This window comes from Rosa rugosa, chromosome 5, assembly GCF_958449725.1.
Source record: "Rosa rugosa chromosome 5, drRosRugo1.1, whole genome shotgun sequence".
Taxonomy (NCBI): Eukaryota; Viridiplantae; Streptophyta; class Magnoliopsida; order Rosales; family Rosaceae; genus Rosa; species Rosa rugosa.
In genome coordinates, this window is record NC_084824.1 from 13,048,826 (window position 1) to 13,068,155 (window position 19,330).

Genomic DNA, 19,330 nt, shown 5'->3' on the forward strand with positions numbered 1-19,330 from the left:
GGTATTTTTTAGTTACTTTAGCTAAAATTTAACTAAAATATGACTAGCTAGCATTGCTAAAGATGCCCTTAGGCCTCGTTTAATTTGTTTGCAGAAAGGAAAGTAATTCTTTTTTCTTTCCCATTAGATGAGAAATTAAATTTCTCATGAACCTTCCATTTGGATAGTACCTTCTCTCTCTCTCTCTCTCTCTCTCTCTCTCTCTCTCTCTCTTTCTTAAATGAAGAGCTGGTGCGGCTGCCCTCAAACATTGATTAATGAAACTGCCGAATACAAAAGGGGACATTGAGTCTAAACCCCTAATTACAATAAGCATCTAAAGAACATCTCGAAATGATATCAGGAGTCTCTACAAAATACATATATTCTAATAGGCACTAATTAGCAAAGAGTGCTCTACTGGCTACTCCATTTGCTTTGACATAATGGTGTCATACCGGAAAGATAACTCGATTACAACGAAGCATAATCATCAAATACATAGCTTTCCTACTATGTTGCCGCCGGAGAATAAATCTGACGACACTTAGTTTCATCATGCTACTAGGAGGTTGTGATAATTTAACAATGGATCGTCGTCTTTCTAGGCCAGACCAAGGATTAAAATATATGTATCTACATATCTATCGAAACTTTGAAAAATAGAGATATCGGAAATATTGGGAATATAGGAGAAAATATATCGTTTTTGAAAGAATTAATTTATTGGAATTACATATAAATACATATGAATGTCAACTTCATCTACATCTAAAAAGAGACTCTAGGTGGTTAAAAAACAGCTCGCTGGTCTACGAAAATGTAATAATCAGACCAAAACATATGTCCCATATAGTGCGAATTGTAGTAATGAACATGATAGTTATAGTTGAGGCCAATCCCATATAATTGAGAAAGATGAAGTGAATGAGTTACTTTTTGAAATTGCTTCATCATGAATTCTCCTTGTCCAGATTCGTTTTCAGGGAATTTCTCCTCACTTGGATTCCACTCCTCACTCGGATTTCCCTCAAAGGGAATACTCGTCACCCAAATTCGCTTTGAGGAGATCTCTCCTTACACAGAATTGCATTTAGAGAATTACTCCTCACACATAATTACCTTCAGGGTATTTCTCCTCACCTGGATTCGCCTTGAGGGGATTTCCCTCAGCCAGATTTCCCTTGAGGAGATATCTCTTTATATAGATTTGCATTTAGAGAATTACTATGTTTTTTCTATTTTTTATTTTTTTTTCATCAGATTTTACAGATATTTCTTCACTTTATAGGAGATATATCCTAAATATCTAATATAGGATTAAATACTTGTTACTCCTCAAACTTTTCCCTGAAAAACAGTTTAGTCCCTCGCCTTTCAAATTAAACTGGATAGTCTTTATTCTTTCTAATTCTGACACAACAGGTCCAAAACAGGTCTAAAATGACTATTCTACCCCCAAGATCCTTTTTTTATTTTTTCTCTCTCTCTTTTTTTATTTATTTTTTCTGCTTTTCTCTCTCTCTCTCTCTTCTCCTTCTTTCTTCGTTCTTCGTTCTTCTCTGCTATTTTTTTTCCCCCTTCTTACTCTACTCCATATTCCAATTTAATTTAATCTAGAGCCAATCCTCCCCACAAAATTTCTCCACCTCTCCAAATTCACACTCCCAAATCCAAGAGTAACCCCATACCCAAATTCACCTCCAGCCCCCTCCCCCTTTCTTTTCTCTTCTCCTCGGACCGGACCCAAATTCCGGCGAAATCACCGCAGCCGGACCCCAACTGGACTCGTCGCCGGCCATCGAACCTTCCTCTCTTCCTCCTCCTCCATCTCTGGTAAGGATTTTAGGTGATTAGGCTTGGATTGAAGCAAATCGAAGAGGAGAGAAAAACCAAAAATTTTTGATTTCTTGGTTGGGTTTTTGGTTTCCAGTGATTTTTCGGTTGAAAACCTTGGTGAATCTTGTTGTTGGAAGAACACTGATCTTGTGGGTATGCTTATTGCAGCTTGAATCGACCGGTAGAGGAGAAATTCGAAGGTGAACAGTAGCTCGCCGGAAATCCTTTTACTTGGGCTGTTTTCCGGCCTTTTTGTTTGGAATTGGACATTCTTGCAGGTATGAAAGTTGTTGGGCTCGTGGAAGAGCAGAGAAGAACGAAGAAAGAAGCTAAACTAGTTGGCCTCGTGAAAAAAAAAATAGCAGAGAAGAACGAAGAAAGAAGGAGAAAAGAGAGAGAGAGAGAGAGAGAGAGAAAAGTAGAAAAAATAAATAAAAAAAGAGAGAAAAATTAGAAAAAGAGAGAGAAAAAAATAAAAAAAGGATCTTGGGGGTAGAATAGTCATTTTAGACCTATTTTGGACCTGTTGTGTGAGAATTAGAAAGAATAAGGACCATCCAGTTTAATTTGAAAGGCGAGGGACTAAACTGTTTTTCAGGGAAAAGTTTGAGGGTAACAAGTATTTAATCCTCTAATATATCAGGGATATTTGACGATGTCGGAGAAATTTTGGGGGAAACGATAGAAAATAAGATAATAACCCCCTAAGATATATCGGTTCGTCGAAAAAGGGAGATATCGAGGAATATATCAGAAATATCGCAGATATTTCAATCAGTGTTCTAAAAATCGGTCTAGGCGCTGGGAGGTAGAGCACCGACTCGATTTCTTGGAAATCGGTGGAACTAGGCGGTGAGGATGTTAGGCAGGTACTAGGCGAGGCTGGGCGGTCCTAGGCGGCTCTGAGCGGTCCTAGGCGGCTTTGGGCGTGCCTAGGCGGCCTTCACAGCGACCAATTCCTTCTACAATCTTTGTTTTTCTTTCCTCTTCCTCTGTCTCCAGCACCCACCGCCAAGGGCAGATTTAAGGGAGGGCGAGGGTGGGTAGTTGCGCACCTCAATTTTTTGCAGGCTTCAAGGTTGGAAAGATCTGTATTTAAAAATGGTTGCGACTCGACGGTGATGAAGTGCAGAAGGAGGAAGAAGATGAGAAACAGTTCTTTGTTCTTTTAAATACTGTATCATATTGAATGGATATGCTCGTCTTGGGAGCTTGCAATCTTAATAACTAACTATAAGATAATGCTAAGCTCACGTGAGGATCAAATCATGATTATCTTTACTTGAAAAAAATTAGAAAGAAAAGCAAAAAATATAGGCTGATCTCCTTCGTTGATTCAACAATTATATATATATATATACACATATATATAGAAACTTGCTCAGGTGCGGATATCCGCACCAAAGCAAAAAGGTGCGGATTTGCCATTTTTTCCCACTTTCCGATCATATTTTCACATCTTAACCGTTCAATTTTTAGGTCCTAATGTATAGATCATCTCCACAAAATTTCAGCCAAATTGATGATCGTTAAGGTATCCAAAACTGCAATTTACATGAACGAACCGAATCTGTCGAACCGGAACCGTTCGTGTTTATAATGGTAAATTGCAGTTTTGGATGCCTTAACGATCATCAAATTGGCTGAAAATTTGCAGAAGTGATCTATACATTAGGACCTAAAAACGGAACGGCTAAGATGTGAAAATATGATCGGAAAGTAGGGAAAAACTGGAAATCCGCACCGAAGCAAAAAGTGCGGACGTCCGCACCCAAGAAGGGCTGCATATATATATATATATATGTTATTTTTTGGTTACAAATTCAACTATTATATTTCTTTATTCATTGATTAATTATATATGCAATAATAATATGATTAATATCTTATTTATATAATTATATATGTTATAAAAATTAAAAATTAGAAAACCACCTAGGTCCCTGGGCGCTACTCCTTTACTCACCGCCCGACTACCACCTAGCGATTTTTAGAACATTGATTTCAATCCTTGCCAGACAAGAGACTTAGAGTGAACACACAAGCATTTAGCCCAATTAGCCCTACAAGATACCTGCCGGGACTTATTACACTCCAAAGGCGAGACAACACTAACCAACTAAGATAGATAAAGCTAAAAACAGAAATAAAAAAAAACAGCCAAAGACACACCAAGACAAGACTAGGGCCAGCATTAGACTTAGGCCAATAGGGCCCTAACCTTGATCCCAGCCCAAGACCGTTGCGACACATTCAGCCTAACCACCATCACACTTCCAAGATTGTCACGCCGCCGCCTCATTCGAAGCCTTACCGTTGTTGAATCACTGTCACTAGCAAAGAACCAGCAGATCACATCCTCCACCACCACAATCCCAAACCTGTATGCTGCATGATCCACACACAGGTTGCAGGCAAACCCCAATGAATCTGGAGTGAGATCTGATTGGATCCACCCACAACCGGTCAACCCCGTATACCATGAACCCTCATTTTGTGTCGCCGCCACCTTCAACTGGAACCTAGGCAAGAGCAATCCTCTAAGCCCCAATCTCTAATTGTCACACCCCGAATTCTGAATTTAAGTAATTCATATTCGAAGCATGAACCTCAAATACCCTGTTTATAATCTCAGAATTTTTTTCTCAAAATCAACTGCACATTACACCTCTCAATAATTACATAAACCAAATCCTCAAGCTACTTATTACAGTACACTCTCACCAAAACAAATTATAAAGCTCAAGAGAGCACAATTCTCCTCACAAAACAAATGCTATAAATCTAATACTAATACTCTAAACCGCACGATCACTGCCCTGATTCTCCTGACCTGTAGGATTACCCGCTACACATTTTGAATAGTGTACCGGGAGTTGCAACAACACAAAACCCGGTAAGCTTTTGACAGCCCGTATGAGTAAACAAGAAAGAACTGTTGATTTATTCAATTATATTTACTATAACTCAAGTAAACAATCAACACACTCACAAGGTAACTCCAAAAGTCACAGAAACATATAAGTATATTCTCGATGCTTTCTTTTAAAACTCCACATTTGACTGATCACAACCAACAAATATTGCAACATTAATATGTGAAATAACATTAAAGCAAAGCATGCTTGATTCTCTTTTCACTAACACCTTCACATATTAGCAATATATCACAGATAGATATTTGATCAGGATAATATAAGCACACTTCTCTTTTTAGTGAATTTTCGGATTAACTGGTAACAAATCACAAATCCACGTACTAGGGTATGTCTACTATACCCAAAATACGGGTAAGCCAGGTTGACTGGTAACAAATCACAAATCCACGTACTAGGGTATGTCTACTATACCCAAAATACGGGTAAGCCGTAGCATACAGAGGACAAATCCAAAGTATGTATACTCAAGGAGAACACTTCTTTCCTAAGAGTATAATAGTGCACTATCTATAGGGACTAGGGCCCAGGCTTAACGTCTCATAACACCAAAACACATTTACCAGTAATTCATTTAAGCACGGGGTTGTAGAAATCACTCGGCTTCACAATTGTACTTCTCAGACATAATCAAATTCACAAAATACAATCTTTATGATTTATAGATCGTATATATGTATATGTACACCCACATAAAGAGACATATTATTTCAAGATAATTCTTTATTTCTTAAAATAATTTCCACATAATCACAAGTGGGCATATAAAATAGCTTTCACAGCACATGATCAACATTTCATTATTCAACAATTAAAATGCGAGATTAATAGCTTGAATAATATCCAATCCATTCTCAATCATTTCATCACACCAATCACACATCAACCAATATATCTTTTCCACGTAAATATATATATACGTAATCATCCGCTCAGGGATGACCACTAATACCAACTATAGTTCAAGCATAAAAACCGTGAAATTCATTTGTACAATAAAATCATTTTACTTACCTATGGACCGTAGTTGATCAAGTCCATATGATTTAAAACAAATATTTATTCCACAAATATTTTCACACAATTGCGATAAAAATAAAGTAATTAAATTTATTCGGTTCGTAATATGAACCACGTGAGGTTTACTCACCTCTAATCCAGCTGCGTCTTCTAAAAAGCCAAATATATCAATCCGAATCGTCCACCAAATCAATCCATCGATCACCTAATCCAATAATGATCTTAACTTAGCCAACAACTCATAAACGTACTTAAACGATGATCCAACGGTCGGATTGAAATTAAACGATGATCCAACGGTCGGATCGAAATTATATGATGATCCAACGGTCGGATCCTCACGGATCGCCCTTAGGATCATCCTCCAATATTATCACGAAGATCCAACGGTCCAATCTTCCTGAATTGCCCTTACTAATATCTCCATAATTTTATATGAAAATCCGACGGTCAGATTCTCACGAATCGCCTTCCGAATTACTGTTTTACAATTATACGAAGATCCAATGGTCGGATCTTCGCCCGTGACCTCACAAAGTCATCGGTACAGTCATACGATCAACATATCTAAATTTGAAGCAAAACCAATGGTCTGATCTTCGCAGATCGCAAACCGAAGATAAAACGTAAAAACCGTAAATAGTAACGTAAAAACGTAAATCCACTATTTATCAACTTTTTCTAACATGACCATGTTATATATCAAAACGCTCGTATGGATGCATAGATCATCGCATAGATAATGAAAACTTGAAATATGGTCTGGCGCGCCGCCACAAGCGGTGGTCAGTGGGCGGTCAACGCGGCGGTCAACTCCGGGTCAACCACCTCCGATGGCAAAGCGACCAACTACAAACTTGTTCAAAATGAAAGGGTGATCGACTTCCATACCTGGAGCTAAGTCTGGTTTGGCCTAGATCGTCCTAGATCAAGCTTGGAAGTTGGATTAATCCTGTGCGTCCGATCAGATTTCAGATTAAATCAAGGACGTCGAAAAAGTCAAACCTTGATCTAGTGTTCTACACTCAAAATCGTGATGAAAGACTTACATGGGGATGATCAGGGGGAGGAGGAGATCACGAAAATGGGGAGGATCGGCCCGTGCAACGCCGGCACGGCCAAGATCCGATCGGGTCAAAAGCTAGGCTCGGGGGGGCTTCGATCCAGGTCTGGGGGCAGCGTCGGAGCAAGGCGGTGGCACCAGGAGACTGGGCGGCTCACGGCGAAGCTAGGGATGGCCGGGTCGTGGCCGGAAGACGCCGGAGGACGGAGATGGATCCGGGTCGGGTCAGTCGGGTCGGCTGCGTAGGGAGGAGAGAGAACGGAGAGTTTGGGGGACCAAAATGCAATTTTGAGAAAATTTCGTCCTTCCGAAAAATTCAGGTTTTCCACCTATTTATAGAAAAATCCCAATTTTAAAATATTCATAACTTATTCATACGAACTCCGAATATTGCGTTCCATATGTCCACGAACTCGTATCGACGAGCTCTACAACTTTCATGAAGTACGTTTTCCCAAATTTGGAACGTATCAAAAGTCAATTTCCACGAGCCCCTAAATAACGTTCGATTTCGAAAATAAAATCGTTCGAACTAATTCCACAATTTTTCCAAGCTTCGTACTCGCTCCTACTATCGTGAAATCATTTCTAAAAATCCATGGAATTTAATTTGGATTTTTCGGGGTATTACACTAATCACCAACACAAACAACCCGTCCGGCCGCACTCGACGCATGTCGGTGAGGCCAGAGACGCCTAGATTGCACAAGTGCTTAGTTCCTTAAAAACAAGTAGAGAAATTTATTAAAAATAGAAATAACTAAAACTTAGTTAAATAGAAGCCCAAGGCCCAAAAGATAATTAAACCTTAGACCCAAAACAGTTGACTTAGCCCAGTTTCCTTCACTGCTGAAGACAAGATGTGAATGAACCCTGAGCGACACAACTCGCCGCCACAAGCGCACAGTGATCAGTTGCACCATCACTGCCACGAACCCAGGGACCAGCTGAACCACTGCCACGAAACATGGAAACAGCAGCACCGCACCGCCTCCAAGAAGAATTCGAAGTTCCAGCGCCGTCACCGTAGTCTGGAAAGGAGATGGATTCTGATCCAGTCCCACTCAGCACCAAACTCGTCCTCTAGAACCTGAGTCCATGGATGCCTTTCCTCCGAGCCAGATCCGGAAAAACCACGTCGATCAAAATCTATCAAAACATCATGCCAAACCACCTCCCAGATCAATGGGTATTCGTTTCCCCTCCGGCAGCATCATAATGATGGCGAGACGCCATCGGAGATGCCACCGGACGAGGGATGAAAGATATTCGCAGTGCCTCCCCTAGCTGGTTAGAGAGAGAAACCCTTGAGTTAAGCCTTAAAAAAAATTGTAATTAATGTAATAAAATAAAGGGATATGGGTAATAAATACAAGGAAATAAGCGGAAAAGTGAATTTCTTGGGGGTGTGGAATGAACAATTTTCTTCCTTATCTTCCCTTTTTCTTTTCCTATTGTATAGGTTTTTTGTCTAATTACAATAATTTTCCTTGTATTAGGAATCTAGATCTCTAGCGCCTCCGGCGTAGTACCAATAGAGGATCCCCACTACCTCTACGTATTTGATTGTATAATGAGTTTGATTATTTCTATGTACCACTGCGGGTACTACTACTATCTTCTTGTCTGCCTAGGTCCTTAAATGGCAGCGGAATGGTATGTAACGACATATTCTGGCTTATAATAAATATATTATTTCGCTCCCAGGGCTTGACTCAAAAAAAAAAAAAAATTGTATCCTAAACATAAGAAAACATAAGTTTCATTTTCGGATGCTTAATTTCACAAATCAAAAGAGGTTTTAATGGAAATATGACTTGATTATGAATTTTGCTTATTTTTCTTATATTGGGATCCACCCACCCACCCCCTTTCAGAGTGTTAAGTAACACGTATCTCATTTAACCAGTCAATTAATATTCACCAATAATTTGATTAACACGCGTTATCTACCTGTCGCAGCCACAATGCAAACCATTGCAACCACAATAATCTTACAATAATGCAGTTGGGCTATGCAGTTGATCCAACAAGTGATAATTAATTTCTTTTAAGTGATTAATATATTGGCTTCTTAGCTCAGGGCACCATTTCTCGCTCTACATGAAGTAAATGTTAGAACACTGTTCTAACAGAGATCGAAAACTTAAAATGGAAGCAGTTACAGAATTGGATGAAGCATCTCTAAGAGGCCAAGCAGATGTATGGAAGTACATGCTCGGCTTTGCAGATTCCATGGCTTTAAAATCTGCTGTGGAGCTCCGGATACCAGATATCATACACTCTCATGGTCATGCATTGACTTTGTCTGAAATAGCCTGCTCCTTCAACTCTGCATCACCCTCTCCAGACATCACATGCCTCTTTCGCATCATGCGGTTGCTGGTTCGCAGGAACATCTTCACCGCACATCCTGACGGTGGAGATTCCGGAGAAACCCTCTACGGGTTGACTCACTCGTCTAGATGGCTTTTACATGACTCGGAGTTCACTCTAGCTCCGATGGTTCTTCTGGAGACAAATCCTACTCTAATAGAGCCATGGCAATATTTCAGCCAATGTGTCAAGCAAGGCGCCCCATGCGCCTTTGAGAAAGCACATGGCCGCAACATTTGGCAATACTCCTCTGAAAAACCCGAGTTCAACCGATTGTTCAACGATGGCATGTCGTGCAGTACTAAGATTACAATGAAAGCAATAGTCACAGGATATAAGGGTGGGTTTGATGACTTGGCAACACTGGTGGATGTTGGTGGTGGGACTGGAAGCGCAGTGGCGGAGATTGTGAAGTCGTATCCCAGCATTAAGGGCATCAACTTTGATCTGCCACATGTAGTTGCAACAGCACCGGTGTACCATGGGGTGTCACATGTTGGAGGTGACATGTTTGATGAGGGCAATATTCCAAACACCGATGCTATTTTCATGAAGGTAATTCAAAAGCTAAAGTATGAATAATGGTTCTTGTAGTTTACATTGCAATAGAACTCACTACATGGAACCGGCCAGTATCTGTTTATCACATTAACATCATGTTACCTTTGGATTAAAATTGCAGTGGATTATGCACGACTGGAGCGACAACGATTGCGTCAAGATATTGAAAAACTGTCGAAAGGCGATACCGGAGAGAAGTGGCAAGGTGATTATTGTGGACGTTGTTCTAGAACCAAATGGTGATGGCATGTTCGACGACACAGGCTTGGTGTTTGATTTGCTAATGATTGCACACGCCTCAGGTGGAAAGGAGAGGACTGAGAGTGAATGGAAGAAGATGTTGGAACAAGCAGGCTTCCCTCGGTACAAAATCATCAAAATTCCAGCTTTATCGTCCATTATTGAGGCCTACCCCGTGTGAAAAATTAAATCTTATCATAGCGAGCAGTATTAATAAGATGCGTGGTTATGTTCCAGTGTTTGCTCAACATCAATTAGGCAAGTTGTGGGGCACTTGTTCTTCTAATTAGCTTCATGACAAATACCCAAATAGGGTCGGTGTCTAGGCCGGCTGGAAACATGCGCACAAAATTGGACTCATCGGTTTGGGGTTTTCCAGCATCAGCGTAATCAAAGTATGCATGGATAACCGAAAAAATAGTACAAAATTCATTGTGCTAGATTCATTTAAGCACTCTGCCTAATATTTACAAGTCATATCGAAAATCTTTTTAAGGTAGTTAACTAGAATCGAACAAATAAATTAAGGAACACAATTGTTGTTTAGTTAAATATTACTAGTTGCTAAGACAGTAAGACCGCAGCAACGTCTTGTCTTTTGCCTAAATTTTATCAATCATATTGCTAAACTTAATAAAATAGTATGTAAAACCAACATTGAATGACAGGACTCACCCCAAAATCTTACCCTGAAATTTGAGATGGCCTTGGGGGGCCCACTTTTTGAGAAAAATCCTACCGAAAATTTCGACAGAATTTCTCCTAAAAATGGACAACTCAAAACCTGTTAAAATAAATTTACACTTTTAAACAAACAACCTTAATCTCTTTGAGCCACCATGCTTCCCAAATCACAACAACTCCACAATAAGCAACTGAAATCCGAAATACAACATATTCCAAAAACACAAATGTATCTTCCAAATTTAAAACGATTGTCCCACAGGTTATCAGAGCAGTCTAAAAGGAAAAAAAATCAAAACACAAGTAGGTTCAACGATTAATCGACAATATGAAAACAACAACAACAGATGCTATGCCCCGAATCCTACTATGTCGAACCAGCTACTCTGCAGATTGAGCATTTGAAATCGAAGGGCCCAGGGGGAAAGTAATAAAAATGTTAGCGTAAGTGGACAAAAATAAGTAATTAAAAAGAAAATAGATTTTATATTTTCCCACGTTTATTTCTTTAAAAACCCGATGTATGCAACAACTAAGGAAAATAATCTGAATGATGTTCAGCTCAAGAAAACCGACTAGCCCCGCCAATCACAAACAACCAAGTAAAAAGACTGAAACTCCGATGCTCAAGAAAATAAGACCAGCCCCGCTGGTTAAACAAAATTGGACTAGTCCTACTAGTCAGTAACAATAAGGTATGGGGAAGAAGTTATCACCAAATAAGTAAAAGAGCCTCCCAAGCTCAGGTCGGAGCCTCCCAGGTTCTGCTTAACTCAGTCGCAAACACATAGTAAGCCGGGAGGAGTACTAATAGGCTAGCTAGCAATAAAATAAAACGACTCAGGTATGGTGGGTTAAAATTAGGGGTGGCTGAAAATGCCGGACCTGCCGAAACCAGCCGGAAACCGGCCGAACCGCCGCCGTCGGCGCTGACCAATACGGTAACCGAAGGTCCGGTTCGGTTCTGCCGAACCGTATATACGTACATGGTACAGTAACGGTACGTCTATTTGCAGATATACGGTATTACCGACCAGCCGTATATATATACTTTTATTATTTTTTATTTATTTTTAATACGAGATATGTTTTGAGCCGTTGATTTCTATCATCTGTAAATTACCGCTGGATCTTAGTGGAGATTGAGATAACCTAAGGGGGTCAGCGAGGTTAGGTCATTTGTGCCCGCAGCCTCTCTCCTCTCTCCCTCGAGTCGACCCTCTATTCCTTTCTCTTCCTCTCAGAACCCAGCTCTAATTTCTTGAATCCAGCCCCAATTGTATAAAATCTTTGGCCATTCCAATCCCAAAAACACGATCTACGCAAGATGCAAACCTCACCAACATGAATTTTAACCCCAATATCATTTGATTTTCGAAATCCCCAAATCCTTCCACCCAACCCTAGCTGCTTGTTTGAACTTTGAAGTGGTTGCTCAGATGCTTGTACGGTGTTGAAGTGGTGGTTCAGAGCAGAAAAAAATAGGTAAAATCTATATCCTTTTAGTCTTGTACTGTTGTTACTCATTTGAGTCTAATTTCTATGAAAAAAATTGTAATCTGTTGCTGATTTTTTCATGCATGCACTATCTGCTCCAGATCCGTTAGGTTTTGCTCGATTTTCCATAGTTTCTGTATTGATTTTTATGGCTTGGTGTGGTTGACGCAGGTCAAGGATGGAGCCGATGGACATCGTTGGAAAGTCAAAAGAAGATGCCTCGCTTCCGAAAGGTAGATTTGATTTTGTGTGTTTTTTGTGGTTATTTTTGAAAGTTAGGTTAAATCGATTTTGCGGCTTTTGAATTCGATGTTGTCCGTGTGGTTATGAATTTTTCCGTACTTTTTCTTGGTGAGTTGATGTGATGGAACGATTGACTGTATATGTTATCTGATTCTTTGTGCATTCAAGCAACATTGAGCATTGCCTCAAAAAAAAAAAAAAAAAAAAAAGCAACATTGAGCATTGCCTGAACTGTTTGTATTGGTTGTCTGTTTTTTTAATTTGAAGCAACTACTGCGCTGCATTTGGGAGGTGCAAACTCTTCTACAACAACTGCTACTTGAAGATTTGGATGCTGCAAACTATTGGTGCTGAAGATATAGCGGCTTGTTTTTTGTCAAGTGATTGAAGTCATCAAATCAGTGAATCAGAAGCAGATTTTTGTTTGTTTGTAGTTCCTATTATGAAGTTATGTAATATTTAAGTACACGTTTAGACTTTGAAATCAGTCACGCACATGATTTCTGAACTTGTGTTCTTGTAATGTGGAACTGGAGAAAAGCTAAACTAGAGAAACATCAAGTCTAGAACTCTATAAGAAGGTGAGAAATAGGCTTGATGAAGATATATTATCGGTGCTGAGTTGAGTAATTGGTATCCATTGAATAAATAACTTATCAGAAAAAAAGGATTATTACAGTTTGATTGAGTAACTGGGCTGAAAATTTTCAATTTTTGTTTGGCCCATTTATTTTCGGTTGGGCCTAAACCGAGCCTTAACCGACCGGAAACTCGGCAACCGAAATGTACGGTTACCGGTTTTGGCGGGACGGTAGTGGTACAGCTTTTTGAATTATCGCCTCAATCGGTACGGTAGTCGGCTCAGCCTAAAAAAGTCGGTTACCGTACCAGGGCCAGTCCTAGTTAAAATCCACGAAAATCGAAAATCGATAAGGCTTCCCCAAAATCTCACTAGAAAAAAATATATATACCAATGACGTGACCCCACACGCCAAAATAATATTCTCAAATCCATCAACAAATGAATATAATTTCCTCGAAAATCCCATTTTCGAAAGCCTTTCAAAAATCTCAAAATTGACAAATAAATTATAATGTTTAATTCCGGATATCACCTCGAAAAATAATTCGTTGAAAATCAACATAAATCATAAATCAAAATCCGAGCATAACAAACTCATATCCGAAAATCATGATGGAAAAACAAATCAATAAACCAAATTATAATCCGAAATCAATAATGAGTTCGATAAACCAAATAAATCAATAATTCAGAAAATATTCGCATGCATCATTTAAAATCAAAGGTCCACTCACAGTATACGGCTAACATGGCACCCAAGGATAAGGATCCTCGTCGAGCGATGGGTCAGTACCTCGTCCTGTACAAAATTATTATCCTTAAACGACAATTCGACAATTAAATATGATTCTAAAACGAAACCCGAAAACCCCTCCTAAACCAATATCTCCATTTCTTTCCGGATTCAACCCAAACTTCACCACTAATATCAATCCGTCAATTTAAGTATTCCATAGCGGAAACAAGGGAAATCAGAATGTCAGATTCCCATATCGACATCTGAAACTCCAAACTTTAGAAATTCACAATCGATAACAAACCTCTCCCATTTCCACCAAATTCATATTCACAAGTTCTACAACACACAACTAATTTAACTATCCAAAAACAGAAAACCAGAACCAGCCCTACGGGCCTCCACGCACCGTCCACAATGGCCCACACGCCGTCGGCCAACTCCATTTCCGGTCACCAAATTTCAGCAACACCATCTTCTCAACAAGCCCAACACTTTTCTCAACTACAACAAAGTCAGAAAACATCTAGAATGGACATAAATCAAGCCCAACAGTAAAGACCCGATTTGCTACAGTGAAGAAAAAATTCAAACCTTCAATTCTTCCTTTACGCTTTGATTTGCTGCAAAAGGCTTGGAGGGTTTCAAGAGTGTCTCAAAGTGCGTCAAGCAAGGTTGGTTTTGTCGCTGGAGGTGGCCGGAATCGGGAGAAATCGGCGTTGACCTCCCACTGCTATAGTGAATTTCCAAGCCTCGATTCCTTCTTCTTCGGGCACGATGCGATGATCTACCACCACAAGTGTGTCGAGGAGGAGGAGATGCATCAATCAAGACTAGTGGCTCACCGTCAGGTGGCCGGACGCTGGAGTGATGCCGGAAAAACCAAAGAACCCGAAGAGAGAGAGGGAGAACGCGGGGGAGAGAGAGAGAGAGAGAGAGAGAGAGAAATTGTCAGTGGGTAAGTTTCCGAAAATGAAAACTTACCACCGTAAATCCACATTTATAGAAAACTTACCATAAAAAGTAACTTTAATATTTCGATCATAACTTTCGCATATGAAACCCCGATTTAAGCGTACCACATGTCCACGAACTCGGTTTAACGTCCTCTACGACTTTTGTGAAGAATTTTTTTTCCAAAAACTGACCCGAACAAAAAGTCAACTTATTGGGTCTACTAAAAGTACCGAAACGACAGTAAAAGTGAAAGAAATTGTCATTTACTGTCCAAATTAGTAGTAAACCGGTAAATTGAGATACGGGACGTAACATTGAATATATTATATAGCTGAAGATATATATTATTGTTTTGCACAGTGTAAAATTGAGAAAGTATCACCAAAGTGCAAACTGAGTAACAGAAAGTATCACCATCGTCCACTTAGTCCAAATAAATTGAGAAACAAAGATAGCAAAAGAAAATTGAAACTTAACTAAGTCCTTCTCATTAAGCAGTATGAAAAAATGATTAGTGAAGAAATGTACACTGTGTCACAATACATTGATGAAATAGAGAGAGCGGATGAAAATTAATAGAAACTCAACTAAGCCCTTCTCATTGGATTTAATCTTTTTGGATAGGTAAACTATATTCTAGGCATTTTTAAGAAAAAAGATTATGTTGATACTACGGACGGGGGCTAGTGGGGAGTGAAAATATTTGTCTAGGCTTCCTGATGTGTTCTTGTCCCTCGGTTTTGATTTTTTAAAAACAAAAAACATCGTTTTTAAAGAGAAAAGAGAGCAAGGCAAGTCTTTTCCCGCCCACACCAACGGGGCAACGGAGTGGAGCCGGCTTCCTGGCTCCCAATCTGCTACTAACTCATGCATTGAAAGGCCGGTGTCGTTTCCCATATCCTTCCTCCCCTCGCCGCCCAAGCTTTAACAAACTAGGAATCCAAGTATGTTCCATAGTTCCATCGGCTGTCTTCTCGGTTTCAATATGTTTCCTATGTGCATATTTGGCATGATCGAGGCTAACATTCTGGCTGATTCCCTTGCTCACTTGAGATACTCCTCTTCCTCCATGTCTCTTTGGTCTAATCACATTCCCGCAACTGCTTGCTCTGCTGACCAGTTTGATTTGTTTGGTGGTGGTTGTGGTCCGGGTGCTAGTTTGTGGTGTTTTTATTTTTCTCTCTGTATCGAAAAAAAAGGGTTGAAATTTTTAGACTTTGTACCTCATTGTGACGTGCCCTGCATGTGTTTGGCATAAAAAGAAAAAAACAGAGTGACATGTACACTTAAATGCCTCTTTGTACCTCATTGTGAAATGTGATCATACTGTGCTTTAGTTCCCACAAATAGCATTTAACAGAGTGACATGTACCCTGCATGTGTTTGGCATAAAATTCTCATGGAACATTTTAGTATGCAGGTCAAGCAGGACAACTGTATCTGAAGCAGTGGTTCCTGTTGCTGAGCCGCTTGGGCTTGTTGATGCACCAGTTGATAACTTGATACTAGCATTGCCACCACTGCTTTTGTGTGAGGCATCTTGAACATAACAAGGACTTAAAGGGGCAATTTTCTCACGAGGCAAGGCGCGCGGTTTTTGATTAGTGATTTTTATTCTGCTGCTTAGGCACCTAAACTGGAGGACTTCCAGCGTAGTGATGGGAACATTAAAAGTATTTCACCACCTGATGCGTACGACTGGGTTGTACAAAGTGGACCAGAGCACTGGGCTAATGCATTCTCTTTACTCTTCAGGAGCCAGCAGGTACAGCCACATGACTTCAAACTAGTAATTCTATAGTTGGGAATCAGAGGCACAAATTGTCCTCTAGCTGCAATTTTGGTCTTTTTTTTTTGGTTTCTGAAAGTGTGGGGAAAATTTTGGGCCTTTTGGAACTTCGAAAAATTCAAGCCATACATAATTGGATTTACTGTGTGCATGTGTGTATTGACTATGATTGCTAATCTGTGTACTTTTTCATTGACGGTATCCTATGTTTTCTTCTGTACACTTCTAGGTCATCAATTTCAAATACGAGGTAATGCATGAATGTGATTAAGAGGAATTGCCAATGTCAAATATCCTCATCTGTTTTTTCAATTAAAGTTTTATTTATCTAATTATAGGGAGAACAATAAATTTTTATTAGGGGTCAATAAACCTCCTAAAAGTTTCAAAATCAAGAACATCTTCATTTTTCACTAATTATTTACCCTTAATAAAAAATTTATCGGGGGCAATACAACTTAATAAAACTTTTATTGGGATTTTATTGGGAAGAAATAGTATTTTATTGAGGGTCAATAAACCTCCTAAAATATTTATGAGATATTCGACGACCTCCCCGTGGATCTCCGACAATCTCTCTGGTGACCCGTGAGCTTCGGCAATCTCTTTGGTGACCCGTGAGCTCCGGCAAGATCTCTGGTGATGTTCTGACAAATTCTCACAAACTCTCTGGTGACCTCACTCTCTCTCTCACTTTATATCTATGTGACTAAAGAGGATTAGGAAAAATAATTTTATAAAAAAAAAACTTAATTAAAAAAAAAACAAAAGACATTTTCTCATAAATTAATATTCACCAATAATTTGATCAACACTTTTTACCTACAATGGTCGTTGCCTCAATCCAACTACATTCCACCCCTGCAATAATATTACGTGACGGATGATAATGCAGTTGTGGGGTTAACTGCACTGTTTTTTAATCCCTTTATCAACTTTATGGATTTCTCTGACTGCCCCACTAGATTTTTTTTTTTTTTTTTTTATTTGAAGATTTCTTCTTATTATGCTTTTTTGTTTTTAATTAATTTCCCATGTTACACGTGATAATTAATTTTGGTCAGTGATTAATATATTGGCTGCTTAGCTCAGGGCACCATTTCTCTCTTTACATAAATGTTAGAACACTAGGTTCTAACAGAGATCGAAAACTTAAAATGGAAGCAGTTACAGAATTGGATGAAGCAACTCTAAGAGGCCAAGCAGACGTATGGAAGTACATGCTCGGCTTTGCAGATTCCATGGCTTTGAAATGTGTTGTGGAGCTCCGGATACCAGATATTATACACACTCATGGTCATGCATTGACCTTGTCTGAAATAACCTCGTCCCTCGACTCTGCATCACCCTCTCCAGACATCACATGCCTCTCTCGCATCATGCGGTTGCTGGTTCGCAGGAACATTTTCACCGCACATCATGACTGTGGAGATTCTGGAGAAACCCTCTACGGCTTGACTCACTCGTTTAGATGGCTCTTACATGATTCAGAGCTCACTCTAACTCCGATGGTTCTCATGGAGACAAATCCTACTCTAATGGCGCCATGGCACTGTTTCAGCCAATGCGTCAAGCAAGGCGCCCCATGCGCCTTTGAAAAAGTGCATGGCCGCAATATTTGGCAATTCTTCTCCGAAAAACCAGAGTTCAACCAATTGTTCAACGATGGCATGTCGTGCACTACTAAGATTACAATGAAAGCGATACTCACGGGATATAAGGGTGGGTTTGAAGATGTGGCAACATTGGTGGATGTTGGTGGTGGGACTGGAAGCGCAGTGGCGGAGATTGTGAAGTTGTATCCCAGCATTAGGGGCATCAACTTTGATCTACTACATGTAGTTGCAACAGCGCCAGTGTACCATGGGGTGTCACATGTTGGAGGTGACATGTTTGATGAGGGCAATATTCCAAACACTGATGCAATTTTCATGAAGGTAATTCAAAAGCCAAAGTATGAAAATGGTTCTTGTCGTTTACATTGCAATAGAATTCACTACATGGAACCAGTATCTGTTTATTACATTAACATCATGTTACTCTGCTTGGATTAAAATTGCAGTGGATTATGCACGACTGGAGCGACAGCGATTGTGTCAAGATATTGAAAAACTGTCGAAAGGCGATACCGGAAAGAAGTGGCAAGGTGATTATTGTGGACGTTGTTCTAGAGCCAAATGGTGATGGCATGTTCGACGACACAGGCTTGGTGTTTGATTTGCTAATGATTGCACACACCTCAGGTGGAAAGGAGAGGACTGAGAGTGAATGGAAGAAGATTTTGGAACAAGCAGGCTTCCCTCGTTACAAAATCATCAAAATTCCAGCCTTATTGTCCATTATTGAGGCCTTCCCTGTGTGAAAAATTAAATCTTATAATAGCGAGCAGTATTAATAAGATGTGTGGCTATGTTACAGTGTTTGATCAACATCAATTATTCAGTAGTAAATTGGTGGCAAGCTGTGGGGCAGCTTTTCTTCTAATTAGCTTCATGAAAAATACCCAAATCGGATAGGTGTCTAGGCCGGCCGGAAAGATGCGCACAAAACTGAAATCATCAGTTTAGGGTTTTTCAGCATCGACGTAATCAGGTATCAGATAACCAAAAAATAGTACAAAATTCGTTGTGCTAGCTAGATTCATTTAAGCACTCTGCCTGATGTTTACATAGTTCAAATCGAAAATCTTTATAGTTAACTGGAATCCAACAAATAATTAAGAAACACAATTGTTGTTTAGTTATTACTAGTTGCTAAGCGTGCTTGTTGTTTTTTGCCTGAATTTTATTAAGGGTGGTTCTAGCTCCAAATTTGATATTTGGACCTC

At 39.6% G+C, this 19,330-nt stretch overlaps 2 protein-coding genes and 1 long non-coding RNA gene across 3 annotated transcripts; all 3 read left to right on the top strand.

Moving 5' to 3' along the window:
- The first annotated feature begins 8,857 nt into the window (after positions 1 to 8,857).
- Positions 8,858 to 10,300, top strand: LOC133710275 ((R,S)-reticuline 7-O-methyltransferase-like). The gene is made up of 2 exons (XM_062136308.1): positions 8,858 to 9,768; positions 9,896 to 10,300. The coding sequence occupies exons 1-2, from the start codon at positions 8,950 to 8,952 to the stop codon at positions 10,193 to 10,195; spliced, it is 1,119 nt and encodes a 372-aa protein (XP_061992292.1). The 5' UTR covers positions 8,858 to 8,949; the 3' UTR covers positions 10,196 to 10,300.
- A 1,589-nt stretch (positions 10,301 to 11,889) lies between these two features.
- Positions 11,890 to 13,074, top strand: LOC133708566 (uncharacterized). The gene is made up of 3 exons (XR_009845892.1): positions 11,890 to 12,183; positions 12,367 to 12,428; positions 12,706 to 13,074. It is a non-coding gene; the product is annotated as an uncharacterized LOC133708566 (long non-coding RNA).
- Positions 13,075 to 17,586: 4,512 nt separating this feature from the next.
- On the top strand, positions 17,587 to 19,191 carry LOC133712310 (xanthohumol 4-O-methyltransferase-like). Its single transcript, XM_062138419.1, has 2 exons — positions 17,587 to 18,440; positions 18,566 to 19,191. Exons 1-2 carry the CDS (start codon positions 17,661 to 17,663, stop codon positions 18,863 to 18,865), a joined length of 1,080 nt encoding a protein of 359 aa, XP_061994403.1. The 5' UTR covers positions 17,587 to 17,660; the 3' UTR covers positions 18,866 to 19,191.
- The last annotated feature ends 139 nt before the right edge of the window (positions 19,192 to 19,330 follow it).

What these genes read in the sequence shown, in the direction of transcription:
- LOC133710275 (XM_062136308.1), top strand. Translation starts at nt 8,950, where the DNA reads ATGTTAGAACACTGTTCTAACAGAGATCGAAAACTTAAAATGGAAGCA. An exon ending in CCGATGCTATTTTCATGAAG is followed by an intron (nt 9,769 to 9,895) that starts GTAATTCAAAAG and finishes TTAAAATTGCAG; the next exon opens with TGGATTATGCACGACTGGAG.
- LOC133712310 (XM_062138419.1), top strand. Translation starts at nt 17,661, where the DNA reads ATGGAAGCAGTTACAGAATTGGATGAAGCAACTCTAAGAGGCCAAGCA. An exon ending in CTGATGCAATTTTCATGAAG is followed by an intron (nt 18,441 to 18,565) that starts GTAATTCAAAAG and finishes TTAAAATTGCAG; the next exon opens with TGGATTATGCACGACTGGAG.